We start from the raw sequence: 20122 nt of genomic DNA, 5'->3' as shown, positions 1-20122 counted from the left end.
ATCAAGAGTCAAAAATAAAAAAAAGTGCTAGAAGGGCAATGCAATCAACGCACACACATGCAATGAACAGGTGGTGCTCATCAAAACGTCAGCATTTGTCTCTACTTACATGGTTGTTCATACAGCTGCCCAGCGTGTTTGCAGCTGTTTATGGTGCATTTTGACTGACTGACAGACAGACAGACAGACTGACTGACTGACAGACAGACAGACTCTGGCAGAGGACAGGGGGAGAAATTGTGATTGGACAGTGTGTTATCCCCAATGCAGTGACTATGGACTGAAGGTAGGTTTTATTTCTTAAAAAACAAAACAAAACAAAAAAACACACACCAAAACTTACCAAAAGAAAGAACGCATAGCTATGTCATGGAGAATTTTTATTTTACTACAGACCAACAAATATTAATAGCATGTCATAAAATGATGAGGTCTGAATCCACTGCTGGGTATCCTACCACAGACACATCACAGAAAGATTTCTGTGAATTCCAAATAAATTAAGAAATCATAGGATTATTATACAGATCTATTGTTATATTTTAGCTCAGACTTCTGTTTATTTGTATATTTTTACCCTACAGTAAAATGAGACATCTCTCTCCTTATTACACTGGCCTGTAGTGGTTGGTGTATTGGTGTAATTTGCATATATCAATATTACATTGCATTGCAATGAAACACTAGTTGATCTAGAGAAATGATTGGTATTATAAACAATATTTTATTCTGCATTCAGGATATTTTTAATTTGTGCAATCTAATTATCCTTTATTTACCAAAATAACTTAAGTCAGATGGGTTGAGACTTCCTGGCTGAAGGCTTACTAGATAAACATAATAAAATGAATTGCCTATTTTAAGACCACAGTTTCCTTATTGTGCTGCTCTCTAAAGGGGCTCAATAGGACACACCACGTAATGGAAACGGCTGCATCCTTAATCCATAAACCATTCTTGGATAAGGATGGATTACAGTTATACATTTATATAGCGCTTTATTTTGATACCCAAAGCGCTTCACGGTGGGGGGTGGGGGAGTGGGGGGTGGCACCCACCTGGGCGATGCACAGCAGCCATTTTGCGCCACAACGCTCATCACACATCAGCTTGAGGTGGAGAGGGAGGGAATCACTGAGCCAATTACACTGGGGGATGATTAGGTGGCCAGATGGAGAGAGCCAGGCTGGGAGTTTTGCCAGGACACCGGGGAACCCCCTATTCTTTGTGATAAGTACCATGGGATTTTTAATGACCACAGTGAATCAGGACCTGGTTCAACGTCTCATCCGAAGGACAGCATCTCCTACAGCACAGTGTCCCCGTCACTGCACTGGGGCATTGGGATTTATTAGGACCAGAGGAAAGGTTGCCCCCTACTGGCCCACCAACACCACTTCCAGCAGCAACCTAGTTTATCCCAGGAGGTCTCCCATCCAAGAACTAAACAAGCTCACACCTGCTTAGCTTTAGTCATTCAGCAGAAACAGGGTACATACTGGTATGGCCAATACTTGTCAATTACTGGGTGACCTTTTCACCTTATCAGTAGGAAGGGGAAATAACCACAAGTGTTCGCTTTCAGAGACAGTATTAACCAAAAGTGTTAATTCAAAAGCGAGTGTTGTTTTTTTTAACTTATCAAAAACTGCAGCACTGCTAAAAACCAGCAAAATCCATTTTATTTCTCAAGACATGTCAGTTCACACTCTGCCTCCCTCATTTGAAAATATGAGTGGCTGAAAGAAGAGGAAATAGGGTAAGACAGGCTATTACGTGCACTGGGATAATAACTGCAGAGAGGTTTGAGTCGGTATTATTTTCTGCTCTTGAGGCTGCACAACAGTGCATCATACAGTTTTTAGTGAGACAGCAAATTCACTAGCCTGTCCGTAAAATTACACAGCTTAATGTTTAGAGAGGTGCACATTTCTATGTAAAGATTTCAGCATAAATCTTGTATAAGTTTTTTGAGATTTTGAAATGATTTCTTAAGTCATTTCTCATTTGACAGAATGTGTTTCGCTCTCGCGACACAACCTCACCTGCCTCAAAACAGTTTGTTTTCTTGGTATTTGGTGGTGTGTTGGTTAACCACACTGCTGCAGAGGAGCTTGCAAAAAACCCATGATTGCCAATTTAAGGTTACAGCACATACAGATTTTCTTACTTCACGCTCAGCTGATTTTCTTACATTATTCATGCTGAAGTTATGTGAAATTCAACCCCTTCCAAAAAGATAGAATCTAACCTGAGAGTAAGCGCACGAACAGGAAATAAAGTGAAGACAGGAGGCAGGGAAATTGGCTCTAATGGGAGGACGAGTGAGATGAATAAGAAACAGGGTTTATATAGCACATATGCAAAGAGATTCATCCCCAAGCAAGGGGCAGGGAATCAACTCCAAGTCACACTATTCTACAAGTCCAACACCAGAGAATTACTCCAATCTCTATGAATTTATTAAACAAATAAAGTAAACAAAAGCATCACCACCTGGTTATATTAGATATTTCTTTCTATCAGTAGTGGTGTCTGCTTTAATCGTAAGGTCACACAGTCCACAAAACATTACAATATTGTGTTTAATGATAAGCAGCACAACCTCACATCACAGAAAAAGAGAGCAGTGGTATAGCTCTAAATCCCCACTGTTTGAATCCCACTCAGTCCCCCGTGGCTGCTTAGCAACCCCTCTCCAGCACAATATACTCTGAATTAACAGGGTAAAGCATGACCGCTGCCTCCTCAAAACCACGAGTCAAGGGTGCTCTCCCATCATCAACGCCTTCTCTCAGCACTGCAGCAATGAAAGCCTCTGATTTATTACAACATGGCTTCAAAACACAAAAAAACAAACAAGCTGAGAAGCAAACAAGACATACAAAACAGCCTGAAAACCCAGACCAGTGGACAAAAAGGGGGCTTATACTTCACACAAACAGACTGGTCCAAGTATAAAACTAGAAACTGACTCAACTATATCACCCTTTTCCCCACAGATTCTGGTTATTTAGAGCTAAACTTCTATGTATGTCTTTTGTTTTATACCTTACAACACTAGCTCATGACCTATATATAGATGACATGCATTGTCAAGCCTTAAATTCAGCCTTTTGCATCTCACTTCATCCAAACTGGATTTTCCACCCAACAGTACTTGGCTCCACTGTGAAGTATACTGATGGCTGTATGACAAATTCACTGAGAGCAGGCCCCCAGCAATAATGCACTAATCCTAAACCCCTGTCCTCCTGCTATAATCCAGAATAAAATGACTCAGTAATAGGTTTCATATTCTTGCACTTTAACATTTATGGGAGATTTTGTTACCAAACTAGACATCATCCTGATATATGAAGTTTATTTAAACACAACATGTGAAATAATGTATATTATCAGTTAATCTGAGAGTGGATGGCATCTGTGATTTGGAGTACAGGCTGAGATCTGTCCGTGGTGCTGAAATGAGGATTCACTCGGCCAAATCGATGAGGAAAGGCTCAGTTTTCAAATTCAGACACAGTGTCCTGGGAGAAAGAAGTGACATTGTTGTCTGAAGGTTCAGTCGGATACAGAGGAGTGCACCTGTCCTTTTTTTTAATTTTACTTTATTTCATTTAATTTTTGAGCCAAATATTTATGGACAGCTGGGTAGAAAGGGAGTCAGAGAGACTCTATAGTATACCAGCTCTGTCAGTGCCGATGGAGCAAGACAGTGGGATCTAACCCCTCACCCGTCTCTGGGGATAAGCGCGTCAGCTAAAAGCGGTAAATGTAAATGCAAAAGCCTCTCTGAAGACTCTGTGGAGGGATTAAAATCCGCTACGCTGGATGTTAAAACTGCATTAGACCTGAATCCTCTCCGCCAACTGCACGTCGCCCGTGGCTAGATCAGAATTTCAGTGAAAAACAGCACAGATGCACCCTCACGTCGATCGTCTGAAAATGTCATTTTCCTTTAAGATGATGTAAGACATTACTTCATGGGATGATTTTTTCCCCCCTCTCTCTTGCACAGCTTGGAGCAACATTATCTTAAACCTCCTGCCGGTCCAACCGTTTCCGCACTCAGCAGTTTGGAGAGATGGGTGCGCACAGGAGTCCTACTCGCATCCTCTCCTCTGTGAACATTATCGGAGCAGGTTTCAGCATCCCAGTTGTCAAGAGCGACGCTTATTAGCGGGATGATGGGACGCACGCACATTCTTCAGTTTACCTTGGACTGTGATTGAACTAAAAGCCAGACGCAAGAACCTCTCCACTGCACACTAGGGCACAAATGTTTTTACTTTTTTTGATCGTGGGGACTTTAAGAGTGAAGTTAGGATTATATTCCTTTGAAGTCACAGTAATGACCCCTGGCAGAGGATGTCTGTAACATGATGCGCTCACTGGTTATGATAATCGATTCTGTTCAAAAAGGATGCACCGCCGGCAGGCACATTTACGCACGGGGTTAAAGGATATACTGTAGGCACACCTTGGGATTCTTTGTTATGAGACACTGGATTGCGAGCACTGCAGCTTGAATCAAGACTATGCTTTAGGTCTGAGTGCTTGAACACCATGCAGCTATACCCCACACCCTGAACTTCTGGGACGTTTGCGCTCCGTGATCAAAACTCAGATTCCGTGCAAGATCTGGAAAAAAAAATGGCACTGAGCGAAAACTGCAAAACCCAACCTGCAAAAGAGCAAGGCTCAGTGCAAAACCCTCCATCCGATGTTATTGAGCTAAACGTGGGTGGACAGGTGTATTACACTCGTCATGCCACCTTGACAAGCTTTCCAAATTCATTACTTGGGAAGCTGTTCTCTAACAAGAAGGGGTCTTCAAATGATTTGTCCCGGGACCTTAGAGGACGGTATTTTATTGACAGAGATGGCTTTCTGTTCCGGTATGTATTGGATTACCTCAGAGACAAGCAAGTTGTCCTCCCTGACCACTTCCCCGAGAGAGGAAGGTTGAAACGAGAGGCGGAATACTTCCAGCTGCCAGAATTGGCCAAACTTTTGTCATCTGAGGAATCAAAACTATTTCCAGATGACTTGTACTACAGTGATTTCGATGATGCGTCGCAGGGCAGCGACCAGAGGTTTTATCCCTCTTATTCCCTGGACAGGAGGTATGGCTACATCACGGTGGCTTTCAAAGGCGTTTGCGCCGCGGGAGGCAGAGAGAGCCAAACTGATGCCAAGGCCAAAAAGTTACCGAGGATCTTCATCAGCAGCAGGATTGGCTTGGCGAAAGAGGTATTTGGAGACGCCCTGAATGAGAACAGGGACTCGGACAGGCCACCGGACCGATACACCTGCAGGTTTTACCTCAAGTTCAGGCACCTGGAAAGAGCTTTTGACATGCTGTCAGAGAGTGGCTTCCACATTGTGGCCTGCAATTCGTCCCTGACTGCGTCCTCCATCGGTCATTACGCGGATGACAAAGTCTGGTCCAATTACGCACAGTACATCTTCTACCGTGAGTGAAGATTCATGCTTACACAATAAATTCAGAAGTAATGTGAGTTAAATTGGTGGCTTTGACTTCCAGAAGTAACCATAATGCAAACAACAACCACGTTAAACATAAACACTCTATACAAACTAAAAAAAAAAAGCAAGTGCCTCTCCGTCTAGGGTTTAGGCTAGTGCATGATGTCCTCCAGAAAGGTTGCTTTTCTCATTACATTGCAAGTTCAGTCTACATATCTTTCCCCACGAAAAAAACATCTAATTAGTTTGCATAATGGTCTAGATTTGGAGTTGTTCTGGAGGAACCGGTGTGTGTTAGCTCACACCACCAGGAGGCACGGTCGGATTGCAGCGCACCCTTCTTGAATCTTTGCACCCCTTACAGTGGCTCCATTTAAACTTCTGTTCTGAGTCCGAGATAAGAGGCCAAACTTGCCCACGGGCCTCTGGGGAGTTGAGTCACAATGCTGCTACACTTCAAGTACACATGCGTCACGCGTAAACACGGGTTACTGCTCAGCTTCTGCAAGCCGATGGGTTATGAATAATATAGCACCAGTGGACAGCAACATTTCACATTGATGATGCCGCTTTCTCTTGGATCAGCTTTGCTGTTTACTTGAAGAATAAGTTTGTTCATCAGCAAATGCCTTAATTAGCTGAAAATATGGTTCATTCCGCTCTCTGCAGAGGGAGGAACTGGACCATATGGCCAATTAAAAAGCACTTTGTTCATTATTCTGAATGGTTCCCTTTGGAAGTCCTGAAGAAAGCCCAGTTGGTGGGTCAAAGTTGGAGGTGCAGGGGGTTGGGCAGAGGAAGACATGACATATGGTTTGCTAATGATTTACCAATAGTGTTTTTAATAGAGGCTAATTGTATCAGAGGGGTAAGCCTTGACCCTCACTAACATCCAGCCAGGTAGGATTTTACCTGAGTCATTTAACTTTCTGGAGCGCAGCATATGGTGCAGGTTCCCATTAACAGACACTGCCCTAGGACAAAGGCATGGGACAGTAAGGGGGGGGGGTAGTTTTATGGGAAGAGAAAGAGGAGAAATTGCAATAAGAACAGCATGATGAAGGGTGGGAGGCAAGAAGGAGCGCAGAGAGGGAAGGAATAGAAAGAGGGAGTTTAAGGAAGCAAGCTGAAAAGGGAAAGGAAGGCGAGCAGATGGAGGATAGAGCGGCTGAGCAGGAGGGATGAGGGAGTAAAAGTTGCATGAGTCCAGGCCATGGGGAGAAAGAATTGAGGCAGAAAAAAAGAGAGAGGGAGCGAGGAGCAAAAAATAGATGAAAGTAAGTATCAGACAGGAAAGTTCATCGGGTCCGAGGGAGAGGAGAGAGGAAAATTTGTTGGTGGTAAGACTCAAAAAAAGAGGGACACACTTGGTTTTCATTTGGAGAGAGTAGGCAAGGTGAGGGCGAGAGGAAACGCACACAGTCGAGCGTTAGGAGACGGAGGCCTCGTCAGGATGATGGATAGACACATCAAAGGCAGACAGGCGTGAGAGCCCTTGCTACACAGCAGCACAGCGGCCCACATCCACTTTCAAAACTAATACTGTCACCTGATTCTAAATGTGGGACACTGGCTGGCCTAGGGCAGGTAGTCCTAAACTAAGAATGCATGTAGACAAGTGCACCTTTGGGGTGGGCACAAAACAGATGTGTTTTATTATTGTATTCAGCATAACAATTCACTGCTCTCTTTTACCCAACCCCTCCCATCTAATCACAGAGAAATGGTAGCAAGCAGGGAGGGCTGGGTTTTTCAGAGTGTAAAAAGAGCAATCCAGCACGGTAAACAAATTGAGAGACTTTCTTCCAGCCTGTCAGTCTCTAGCATCATCCACATTGCACTTCTTGTTAAAAGCGTCTTTCTACTGGCTCCACTGACTCTCAGTATCAGTGTGGATTCCAGTTTCCAAAATGCCCACAGTGGATATCCATCATTTTACTGTGTGGTATCATGCAGCATCCAACAATAACTCATCTGAATTAACAGTCAAGGGACTCGTTCACTCATAAAGCTAAGATGCATGCTTTACTCTCAATTATTGTCCTCCTCTCCTGCCTGCTAGGATAGATGCTGTTGGTTTCTCCACAGACTAAAACTGATGATACTTGCAGCAAAAGGGCACTCTCTTCAGGAGGCCACAGTTTCCAAGCATTCATCACGAACAAGAGTTTTTGCACATGATGGCCGTGATATATAATTCACATTTAACCGGGTATGTCTTGTTCACCCTTTAAATAAACAGTTGAGTCTCAGAGAAATATATCAAAACTGATTGCCAAGACTGAGATCAGTAGCTGTTTTGGTAAAAATCCAGAGCGGGTTGCAGCATCTTGCGTTGTATTGCATCCACTACGAGACAGGTGATCCTGTCAGGTTATTTGTCAAGCAGAGATGTAGGTCATTTAGCGTGATAGGGACATTAAGTTTTCCTATTGGCAGTGACAACATTATTGCTGTCGTGATTAACAACTCTAACCTCCCAGTTGGCGTTTGGGACCAGTCTCCTTTTGCTCCTTTTTGCTAATTATCTCTGGGGAAAGAGGAGAGTGTTGGATGATTAAAAAGCAATCCGGGATCCCAAAATATTTCCCTCATCTGCAGTCATCCACTGGAGATGCAATTTAGTGAGATAAACGCTAACCTATTTTGAAGGCCATTTGGAAGCTATAAATCAATTCTAAAAATGGAAAACTTTTTTTCAGTCAATTCATACATGAGAATTAACCATCATCTCGGACGACCTGCTCTGATATTACTGCTTCTACATCACATTGGTGGAGCAAATCATCATTGAACACTGGGACCGGTAACATCAGAGACAGTTTCATCTTTCCCACTCTGAAAGAGCTGTGCAGAAGTGTTGTGTCAAAATGGGAGACACGTAGAGTGTAGATGGAGAATGATTATACTTGCCAGGTGTACTCTGTTAATATAACTGTGCAGTCTTCATTTGGGCTGTGAATGAGATGATGTGTGGCCATAATGGCTCCTGAACAATGGCCACAAGGCAGCAGGGAGAGAAGGAGGGAGGTAATCAATTGCTTGGGTGTAATGGAGGCAGAGATTGGGCCGTCCCTGAGCTCCCAGAGAGCCCGGTTGGAGTCTGGATGGATTGGCAATGCCTGCAAGAGATGGATGGCGCTACCATGAATAACTCATATACGTCTTAAAGAGCACCTGGGCAGAAAAATGGTCAGAAGTGAGGCACGGGTATGTGCCATTTTTCTCACAATGGTTGCAGAACCTTGCGCACTACATCAGTTCAAGTAGACAATCTGGCTCACCTTGGTAGTAAATCTGAGTTTGTTGAAAATCTGCACGCTGAAAGGGAAAATATACTTTCTTAAATCAGTTATTTGAAGGACAATACAGGTGTTTCTTTCATGTTTTAGCCCTTTTACTAAACAAATAGGATCATTATATATATGTGCTAAATAACAACCCTTTCATGCAAGAAATAGAATCATTTACAGCAATCTTTTTACACTCTCTGTTCATATTTATTGATCCTTTTCTGGGTTGGATATTTTCCAACAATATAGTGTATGACTGCTGTTATTACAGATGTTGGGAGTGTCCTTGAACACACCAACAAGGAGAGTTTTAAAATAGTCCCTGCTGTAAATACATTAATAAGCAATGATAATGCAATCTTGACAAAGACTAAATGATGATAGATGACCCATCTCAAGCCATTTTAAGTCTCATATTGAAATTAATCAGAGATCAGTGCATACACTGAGGGTAGAAAGTTAATATAAAAACATATTGTATGTTTTCAAAAACAGTCAATAGTAAAGTGATATATTCATAACTTGTAGTTGATAAGCTAAAACACGTAAAACCTCCAGTACCTTACCTTCAAAGGAAGAAATAAACTTAAAGCCCATTTAATGGTCTTTTTCAGCCATAATTTGAATGCCATCATTTTTGCCCCTGGTTCTCCGTAGCTGCTGGAGAACAGGTACAACAGCCTCACTGCCTGACATCTAACACCTTAATGAGCCCTCTGGAGACGCTTTTAATGGCTTCGTGGATGGTGGAACTCTTTTGTGGGCAGGGCTGTGAATTTTCTGAAGACAGGGGATCCCCTGTGTTGGTATGCAGGAGGGCAGCTCAGTAAGGTAGTGATTGTTTTGGCGCCTCTCTCTCTATGGGAGCATGGCAGCAGTGTAAAAATGAAAGCATGTTGAGGGTCCACTATATGATTGAGCTGGTTTAAGTTTGTCCCCAAAGAATTGTTGCATTTTAAGTTGAATGCTCAGGATATCTTCTCGCTTTCTTCCTGCCTCATCTTGCTTTATCGGCTCTGGTGCAGGCGGGAGGGAGTGTGGCGCTGGGTCAGGGGACAGGCCTAGAGAGAGGCTGATATAGACATCTCAATCTGTCTGTGTTGCTTGTTCATCTCCCTGTCAGGGAGACACTCAGCGGCCGCCACCCTCTGACTCCGGGAGGGGAGAGCACTCACTTGTTATCAACTATCCGCCAGTGAAGCTGTCATTATCTGCATAGAAAGCAGATAATTTGGGCCAGAATAGTGATGTGTCTGTGGAAGAGCAAAAGACGCTCGGTGTCCATGGATTAGGTCGTGTAAAGCATGTAAGGACTCCATGGGTTGCCCCAACATATTTCTCACCAGCTCTTGCTCATCAGTGGAGCTGATGAGGTTTGTTTCAGCAGAGTGGGCCGCTTGAGTGGAGGTAATTCATATTGACAAATTCAAATGAAAGTAGATATTACAGACATTAATATACCTGGCAAGAGAGAGGCTGTAGCCATCAGTCAGGCTGGACACAAACTGCTGAAGTGATACTTTTGAAGCAAAAAGGACCATCTTGGTCAAATGGATTTCCCTCTCCCAGTAAGGACGGTCACTGCCTTTGCAAGACAAGCTTTTTTTCTGCTGCAAGGACACGATGGCCTAATTTGTGAGCTAACAAGCATGTATAAACTACACTCTTCCTGAGGCAGTAGCAGAGTAAAAAATATGTGTGTGGATATGGGAGCTGGAGAATATAAGAGTGTGTCTAAGATCAGAGCGTCTCTGCTCATGTAAGCTTAACTCGCTGACTGGCTGGATGAATATGCATATTTAACCTGTCAGACAAAATTACTGCTAATACATACAGCTTTGCACCAAACTAAAAACCGGGGTGCTAGATTCCTCTCTGTTTTGTTTGTTTCACTACTAAAATTCTGGCCAGAAAATATTATACTAGAACCATGCAGCAACTGAAGCATTTGAAGATGATTCACACCACTCAGCCTCATAGGATACAGCTGTGTTTCAGCAAATAAGAGACAATAATGAAACTCATGAACTCATGTTTATTTCAGAAATTCAGAAGTTGAGTGAGTTTTTGTGTGACTCAGGCAGCTTGGATCTAAAATGCTGCTTTGTGTTCAACACTTGTTTTCATTTATTTAGAGCGAGGGCACAGTTCACATCACCGCTGAGATTCAAATTTGAGAAGCAGACAGCTTTGGGTCATTCAAGTTTGAACATGAAATAAATAACCCCCTGGTCATGAAACTGCTGAGTGATGAATCTTTCTTGTTCCTCTTTATTTATTTTTGCCTCTCAACTTGGAGCATATGATAGCGCTGAGCCTCTCTCAGATTACACGACTGAAGCTCAGAGCTGCTCAGCCGTTAAAGCAGTAAGCATCAGACACCCTGATGAGTCAGTTTAGAAAAAATGATGAAAAAAATAAAAAAAGATTTTAAAAAAACAAACAAACACACTAATGTCTGGCGAGAAATTCACTGACATTTACATCTAAGTTTGTCAGAGCACTCTGCCTTCAGTCCACATCATGTCCTACTTTCCTGCCATTTCAAACCTTTAAATGGATAAAACGTGTCATTTGAATCTAACATCCAGGCAACTGAATTTCCATAAAACTCCAACCTTTCTCAGGCATGAGGACAAACATTCCTGCTTTCATTTGAAATGGAGAGGAGTTTGAGGATACCCTGTGTGACACGTCGGCCTCTGTGCTGCAGAAGTCGACTCCCTCTCTCTGTGTTATTTATGAGAAGTGCAGACACAGCCTGAGTTTGGTCTGAAGACCAGCCTCCAGTCTTTTAATGTGGTTGGAATATGATCTCTTAGACAGGCTATGGATCTGAGAAAAACACATCGCAATCAATAGCTTCCCTGAAAAGATACCAAAGTGTATTATACACACCCACTTGTTTAAACGTACCCGAGTATGACTGTGCTTCCTGACAAGACTCTTAGTCATTTCCTGTCTTGGCTCTGAAGGGGGACATCAAAGCTCGACATCACACCACTTCGTCCAAAACATGCAGTTTGTGGCTGAATTTTTACACACACATATTTGCTTTTGCGTCATTTGGCAACAGTCATTTCCATGTCCAGGCTCCACTTAGACAAATTGTTGGATAAAACAGAACGACAGCTCAGGTGCTTCCCAACCTGTCAGTGGCTTTAATATAATTCATTCCCCTGCATGGCCTGAAAATTTTATGATGCTATTATTGGGTGTTGGCTAGTTTCCTAAACGGGTTCCCCTCTGGACTACAGCATCCATCCATTTAGAAACAATGCTCAGCCTCCTTCCCCTTCATCCCCATCACTCGTGCATTTGCACCAGGCAAATGCATCCATTTGCCTGGTGCTGCTTGTCTGCTGGATTCAGAAAGATTAATTTTCTGCGGGGGGAAATTGGTGCGCTGATTGGCCTCTTTACTCATGGATTAGCCATTAAAAAGCTGTTAGTGACTCTCGCACTATCAGCTCAATGCAATCATTGCACCAGAGATAAGGTCATTATTACAGTGTACACAGAAAGGTTAAAATCCCCCTCGAACTCTGCTCAGTGTAAATTGGTGCATGCACTGGAAGGAGGTAATGGACAAATCATTGCTCCCTCTGAGATATTATTGCTATTGAGTCTGTATCATCACATTGGAAAAAGCCATTAAGAGGTTTTTAGAGTATGTGTGCATGAGTTTATCTCATAAGCTGCTGTTTATATTACAGGGAGCAAAGCACTTTTCAAAACTGTACATTTCTACCTGTACATCTAAATGAGACCATAGTTCATGGTTATTTCTGGAGATGACAGCTACAGTGTTTACTGTCTTTACCTGAACACTTCACAAGCCAGCAGGCAGTACAGTACAGTATTTCTAGTTCATAATTAGCAGTGTAGGAGGATGTGAGATGAGACAAGAAGTAGGTATAGGAGGAAAGAAGACTACTAAAATCTTCTGCTAGTACTGGGTTCACTGCTCATCCAGTCTTCATGACAGGTCAGGACACCTGCAGGGCGTCTGTTCATTCCCTTATTCACTAACCCTGTTCTGTTACCACCCAAGATAAATTATGCTTTGTGTTTACCTGCTTTTTCTACCTTGTTGCATTCCCAAAGGTAGAAAACGCGTTCCTCGACTTATTTGACTGAGCGACTTGAAAACAGAAAATAATACAGCACCTGCTTAATACAAAGCAGCCGAGTTACAGTTCTAATAAGAAACTGCGAAGGCAAAGCAGATTGCTTTGGCTCAGAGACAAGCTTTGCCTTGGGAAATAAAAAAAGGTCTTTTAGGGAGCTGTACTGACTCTACTGAGCTTTGGGGTTCTCCTTATCAGAGGAAGCAATACGTACAGCCCACCAGCTCTTTGAGATTCAGCAATTAAATGTCAAAAGCAATAACTTACATGTTCTTACATCTGCAGCCCCCTAAATACCCCCCACACACATCACCACACACATTCATCTGATATTCATTTAAAGATATCTGTATGACATTGAAATTGCTTTGTAGGCATTTGTCAGCATTTGCTTGATCAGTGCAACGGTTCCTTTTGATTACTGCTGGAATCTGTCACCACACAGATAGCTGGGATATTAGTTTACAGTGCCGTTCTGCATGAAAGAAGGTTTTGCTGCAACAGAAAATTTACTGCATGTGGTCAAAACAACTGAAAACAAGTGTGTGTATGTGTGTGTGTTTTCCAGGTGGGCCCTCTCGGTGGTCGTCCTCCCACTGCGACTGCTGTTGCAAGAGCCACAAAAGTGAGCGTGAGGGGGAGAGTGGCACTTCCTTCAACGAGCTCTCCACTTCCTGCTCTGAGACCCAGTCAGAGGCCAGCTCCCCTCAAGGAACCGTGATCTGTGGCCCCGTGAGCCGGCGCCCCAACGTCCAGACTCTGGACCGTCCCATGCATAAAGGACCATCTCACATAATGCAGCAGGCAGAGATGCGCCGCAAAACTGACATGCTCCGTGTGAGAACCTTCGGGGTCCGGGAACGAGAGGCTGCAAAGAGGAAAGCAAACAAGGAGAAGCTGACCCCTGAGCAAGAACTGGAGAAATGTATCCAGGACTTCCGTCGCATTAGGATTCCTGATCGCTTTCCGGAGAGGAAGTACATGTGGCAATCAGAGCTCTTGAGAAAGTACCGTCTCTAAAAATGAGTGAGTGGAGAGAAGAGAACAGAAGAAAAAAGAGAGATGGCAGTATCATGTCACCATCCATGAAAAGTATTAAAGGTGCAGTGTGTAGAATTTAGTGGCATCTAGCGGAACAGACTGGGCAGAAATGGAATATAATACTCATAAGTATGTTTTAAGTAGTGTATAATCAGCTGAAAATAAGAGTTGTTGTCTTTGCGTTAGCTTGGAATGAGCCCTTTATATCTATATAGGGAGTGTGCCCTCTTCCACGGAGGCTGCTATGTTGCACCGCCATGTTTCTACAGTAGCCCAGAATGGACAAACCAAACAATGGCTCTAGAGAGGGTCTTTTGCGTTTTGTGGCCATTGTAGGTTTTCCTACATGCTTGGAAGGGGAGCTGTATTCATTTGGTTGCAATCTGCAATCTCATTGCTAGATTCCACTAAATCTTACACAGTGGTCCTTTAAACTGCGTAGACAATAGACTGCACCCTCTATGACACATAATGTACAAGAAAAAAAAACTATGGCCACCTCCCCGCCAGCATGACTAGCGGAGCACACATAGTACAAGGCAGTCATTGGTTTGTAAAGTATGCACAGTGTTGTGTATGATATGCACATGTGTAAATCAGGTTACTCCTGGGCTTACATCACTAACCTGTTCTCACTTCAGAGAGCTGTGAGCCAGATGTGCTAAAGGCTACTATATCACTAGTTGAAGCAACAAAGCAACCTCAGGGGCAACATCATTTCAATTCATCAACCTGTCACATTCTGTATGTGCAATTGCCCACAATAGCTGTTTTTAATTAAATGGATGTACCCAGATGATGCTGTGAGTTAGCAATGGAATATCACTATACTCCACTGATAACACATATACTTATAGTAGGCTTTGATAATGGCACTGCATGTCATTTCACCCTTAGCATAATTATGCAATATCAAACAAACTTTCATTTCACTGTTTTGTGTGATGGGTAAAATGCTGTGTTATGACTGAGACTGACTTCAGTGAGGAAAGCACTGCCTAGATCTGTTTGCCATTGTAAAACTTTTTTGTCTAATGTCATTATGTGTTGGATAGACGATGTTGTGTAGGTACAGTATATAATACCAATGGATATTTGTCTAATCATTGATTGTAAGTGTGCAAAAAAGCTAATAAATGGGTGAGAATTGTATTTATTCATAGTGGACCTTATTGTGACCTTCAATACATTTAGATTTAAAGGAAAATGCAGGTGTTTTTCAACCTGGTTATTCTCACATTTGATTGTTGGCAAAATCCAACCTTGAATCAGTGATTGCCCAATCATAGCTTAGCAACTGTAAACAATAGGGCAGGTCTGTCAAGCTTTGGATTTCACAACATGCATGTTGAAATGGTGCTCATACAGCGGTAGTAAATAGCAAGCAGTACTCAGCATCCAAAGAGTTTGGAGGTTGGTATCTTTCTTTTCTAAAACCAAAAATATTAAAGCGGAGGTGTGAGAAATGGGTTAAACAGAGACTTTATCTGCTAAAATGTAAGCTGCAGTGTTAATTCCAAGGCCAAGGAGCATTTCATTAGCTAACTAAGCTAGCTAGCATTTTGTGGGGATGCATATTACATTTTAAAAAAAGCTGCTGTTCACATTCACACATTCACTGTGCATAGTGTTTCCCAACCCAATCGCCAGAAGAAAACGTTGGCATTGAATGTTTCTGCAAACCACAGAAACGTTGAATATATATATTTCAACACGTGAAATACGTATCATCTCAACACTTCTACAAACGTAGCATATTAACATCTCTACTCATTGAATAATGATGTTTTGTGGTGTGACAACGCTGTGGTTAAGGTCTGGTTAGGTTTAGGCACAAAGACCACTTGGTTAGGGTTAGGGAAAGATCATGGTTTGGGATAAAATAAAATAAAATAAAAAAATAAAAACAGCCGATGTCTCACTAAAAACACCCAGTTTTCTCGCCAGAAAAATGGCTGAAAATGTCCTGACATCTCGCTAAAAACACCCGCTTTTGTCGGTTGAAACGGGAAGTGGGCATTGGTTTTGAAGTGGTCTCGAACTGTACTCTCTGCTGACTTCCAACTTGCTGCCAAGAAAGTTACTAACCATCCACCAGCCCCTCCTCCTCTTAGTAGGAAAGATCAGCTCATATAGATTGCATGTGAACCACGTCACTTGAGAAATGTTGAGATGATACGTATTTTGGAAATGTTGATATGATACGTTTTGATGAAATGTTGATATGATATGTTTTGTTGAAATATTGACATAATACGTTTTGTTGACATTTCGATATGATATGTATTGTAGAAATGTTGAGATGATACGTTTTGTTGACATTTTGATATGATATGTATTGTTGAAATGTTAATATGCTACGTATTTCACGTGGTGAAATGTAGATATTCATCATTTCTGTGGTTTGCAGAAATGTAAACTGCCAACGTTTTATTCTGGCAACCAGGCTGTGTTTCCTCATTGTGTGGAAGCTGGTGCTAGAGTGTAGGGTAACGTTAGAGGTAGCGTTACATTTGCTAATGCAATGGTTTATTCTAAAAGCCTGTAATGTCAAGAGTGGAAACTGTTGGAAATTACAAACAATAAAGCATAAATCTAACCCCTTTGTTGCATGTCCAAGTATGTACTAAGCTCAGCAGCCAAACAGGGTTATGTTAAAATGTTAATGGGGTGGACAAAATATTAGGAACACTTTTCAATATAATGCACTCCAGAAAACATAAAGTTGAATTATCATCTTGTGACAATGTCCAAAAAAACTGAAGATGTATAAGCTTCGTAAAAGTAGAATTTATGGCAGAGCTGTTGTATTGGCTTGCATTAGATTGCACAGGTGTTCATAATTAAGTGTATAATCCTATAGAACTAGCTCTACAATGCAATGCAAGAACAATTATTTGATTTATTTTTATTTTTAGAGTGTTTTTGTTTTGAAATTAGACTGCTGGAAATATGAAAAAAGTCAGCTGGACATAGTGTTTTTATGCTCGCGGAGCCAACATTAATCTAACTGGCTTGCTAAAGGTGATAAAAATCTAGTACTGGTAGGTGACAAATGAAAAATTAGCATGACCCCTTTACTCAGAATGGCCAAAAGTATGAAAACAAGACCCAGGTTAAAAAAATACTGGAATTTTCCTTCCTTTTAGTGAAAGCTGCATTCCCTAGTCAGACATGATCACAATAGCTTAGTTAGAGATTTTTTCCCTGAATCATTATGATTTTCCGGATACAGATGCTCCACTGGGCTGGAACCATTTTGCCTCGTTGTGGTCACCCCACCATCAGCAAACCACACACACAAATCTGGCTTCATTTAAGAAGTGAAACAGATCCCTTCTTGTTGAGATTTTAATGTGTCTCTTATCCTCTTGAGAGGATCTCCTGGGAATGGGAAGAGAAAACCATAGCTGTGTATCACAAGCACCATTTATGGTGAGCACTATTTTTAGCGAAAAGATTTCTGCAGTGTCGCCACATCGCATCCGTAAGGAGCGAGGCTTGGGCACCACACCGCTGCAACCCCTAAAACAGCCTGAGTAATGATAGATGAAAAACTGCCTCTCTCTTGGGACAGCGAGTGTCCTCCAACACAAGTTCAAAGGAAAAAGCTTTTTGATTTGGTGATCTAGTTTGCTCTATATGAGACTTAAAACCCTTCTACCTTTGTCAGCTAAGGCAAATATTTAAACCGAAACCTATGATCCTGGTCAAAAAGACATCAGATCCGTATGTGACAGAAATAGAAAGTTAAAAAATGTAGGTCTTAACAGTCTGTATTTAGCTTCAGACTAAGAAGAGATATGAGTTTGGATGTGAAACTACCTCCAGTAGCTCATATAAAAAGGCCGTTAGATTCTTAATGCCTCAGTAGAGAATAAAATAGCAAAAACCTGGAAGGGGACTGTAACATAATGAATTTGTCAGGGATATAGTGGCCATTCTTCCTCTCCTCCTCTCTGCACCCGGACCCATATCTCTTCCTCCCAGCCCACATTGAATAGGAGCACAGCATGAAATCTCTCAGTTTGAAATCCAATGCCCCTCTTCCTGTCTTTAAAAACCAGATCCGCTTTGGATGGCATTTCACCTAGCACTTAGCATGATCAGAATCCTAATAGCCCAATGAAATTCAATGAATCTGTTTTTGCATATCAAATATACACAACGTCAAGCCGTAGCCTGGCCTGGCCTGGCCCAGTTGACCTTTGTGGCCTATCCCACAGAACCATCTGAACCTGCTTTCCCCACAGATCAATAGCCTCAGATCCTGGCCCTGGCCTACAGTCAGCCTTGCAGTCTTTATAGACAGTCGATACCCAACTTCCTCTTCTTGGATGCAAAGTAACATTAAATCTTCAATCAAAGAACATCACTGCCACCGCTAACCGCCCTCAATTATCTGGCAGGGTTGCCTGCAGGCCTTGCATTTCCCACAACAGCTTTCTTTAACATGAGACAGGTCTGACAGCATGATTACAGCCTTTGTATTAGAAAATAACCGCAAAGCCTGTGTGGAATCAAAAGTGGAAGAATTACCCAGCTTATCAGATATTAGGCGACAAGAAAAGACTGTTATTCACACACAGAATAATGGAGGCATGATGTAAAAACCAAGCAAACAGGATTTAACCTTTCATACAATACATATAAGGATTAAACAGTATTATATGAGGTTTGAAAGAGACTGTAGTTTACTTTCCTCGTAAATTATAAATCCAAGGTGATAACTGTTGTTATTGTGTAACATGGAGGATGTCTGGAACTATACATCAAGGCACTGGATCATTTCTGCCGAGCTCGACAACTGGAATAGAAAGATGAAATATGCAATTTATCTCTTTCATCTGAAAAAATATCCAAACTCTACTGGGAGAGGTCTTGTTGCCTGCAGCACATCTCCATAAATATCTGAGACCAACATGTTTTTCTGCTCACTCATCTAATTTTAGATGACTGACATTTCTGAGTTTAATACACTCGGGAACACTCGGAAATTAATGGAAATGTGGCTGACTAACAACGGGACTTACGATCTTTCTCCTGAGGTTCACATCTTTTGTGATTTGTATATTTGTTAATCATGACGGCAAGAAAGGGTATTCCCAGGATTATGCTACAGTACACTGTCAATTGTCAAAAAAGACAGATTTACAGTCATTTGCAAATGCTTAGAGCTTGAGAAAATGTTACAACAGCTCAAACTAGTTTGTCCACATTTATGATTTTTTTTAAGAGGTTAACAGCAATAATCTTTACATTCTAGTGCCACAAATACAGGGGCCCAATTTTCCCATTGGTGTCACTTTTGGTAAAAAAAAATTCATAGATATTTATGTTAAAGTGGGCAATTTTCCTTTTTTAAACCACATTGTGCTCTGAGCTGTGATTAAACCTACATACTGTGCTCTTTCACGAGGAGCCTGCAGGGACATTGTTAGAGCAATGGGAATTTACAGCCGCAGAGTACATTTAGGGTCTTACTCTGGCCTGATTCTGCCAAGTCCAATGTGTGGAAATACCAATGGAACAGATTACAAATGAATTCAGGGGAAGAAATGACAAAATCACAGTGAATGTCATCAACATCAACCCCCGCAGAAAATTGGGAGCGATACCCTGCATAGTGGGACTTCCTTGCTAGAGTGAAACTGCAGGGACAGGAAGACACAAACACTCATGTGCACACATACAGATGCAGATGCAGGCACTTTACAGAAACTATAATTATCAACAGGTAAAATGAACATGTGTACAGATCAGTTATTGGACACATGCCCTCTTTAAATTATGCGTTTTGGACACCTTGACTTCCTTGACTAATTGGTTACCATGACCATACTGTCCTCTACTTGAGCGGCTTGTCTACTAATCACAGGATTGGTGGTTCAATCCGCAGCTTCTCCTTTCTGCATGTCAAAATGTCCTTGGGCAAAATACTGAACTCCAAATTGCTCGCAATGGTCAGGCAGCACCTTGCATGGTAGCTTGCTGCCATTGGTGTGTGTGTGTGTGTGTGAATGGCTGAATGAGCAGCAAAAAAGCTGCAAAGTGCTTTGGACAAAAATGCTATTGTCATGGTTTTGAAATTCAGTCTACTCATTTTTTCATTTTGGTTGTTTGTACATATATGTTCTAATTCTGCTGTCATTTCAGACCCTGCCA

General features: G+C 42.0%; 1 protein-coding gene across 1 annotated transcript; it reads left to right on the top strand.

Moving 5' to 3' along the window:
- The first annotated feature begins 3888 nt into the window (after positions 1–3888).
- LOC122989987 (BTB/POZ domain-containing protein KCTD16-like) lies at positions 3889–15109 on the top strand. The gene is made up of 2 exons (XM_044363058.1): positions 3889–5479; positions 13485–15109. Exons 1-2 carry the CDS (start codon positions 4657–4659, stop codon positions 13934–13936), a joined length of 1275 nt encoding a protein of 424 aa, XP_044218993.1. The 5' UTR covers positions 3889–4656; the 3' UTR covers positions 13937–15109.
- The last annotated feature ends 5013 nt before the right edge of the window (positions 15110–20122 follow it).

Source organism: Thunnus albacares, chromosome 10 (genome assembly GCF_914725855.1).
Source record: "Thunnus albacares chromosome 10, fThuAlb1.1, whole genome shotgun sequence".
In the NCBI taxonomy this organism is placed as follows: Eukaryota; Metazoa; Chordata; class Actinopteri; order Scombriformes; family Scombridae; genus Thunnus; species Thunnus albacares.
Note: the sequence above shows the minus strand (reverse complement) of the source record. Positions and strands in the feature narration are given on the sequence as shown.

Coding starts and splice junctions, on each gene's coding strand:
- LOC122989987 (XM_044363058.1), top strand. CDS start 4,657: ATGGCACTGAGCGAAAACTGCAAAACCCAACCTGCAAAAGAGCAAGGC. Junction 5,480..13,484: donor CGCACAGTACATCTTCTACC/GTGAGTGAAGAT, acceptor TGTGTTTTCCAG/GTGGGCCCTCTCGGTGGTCG.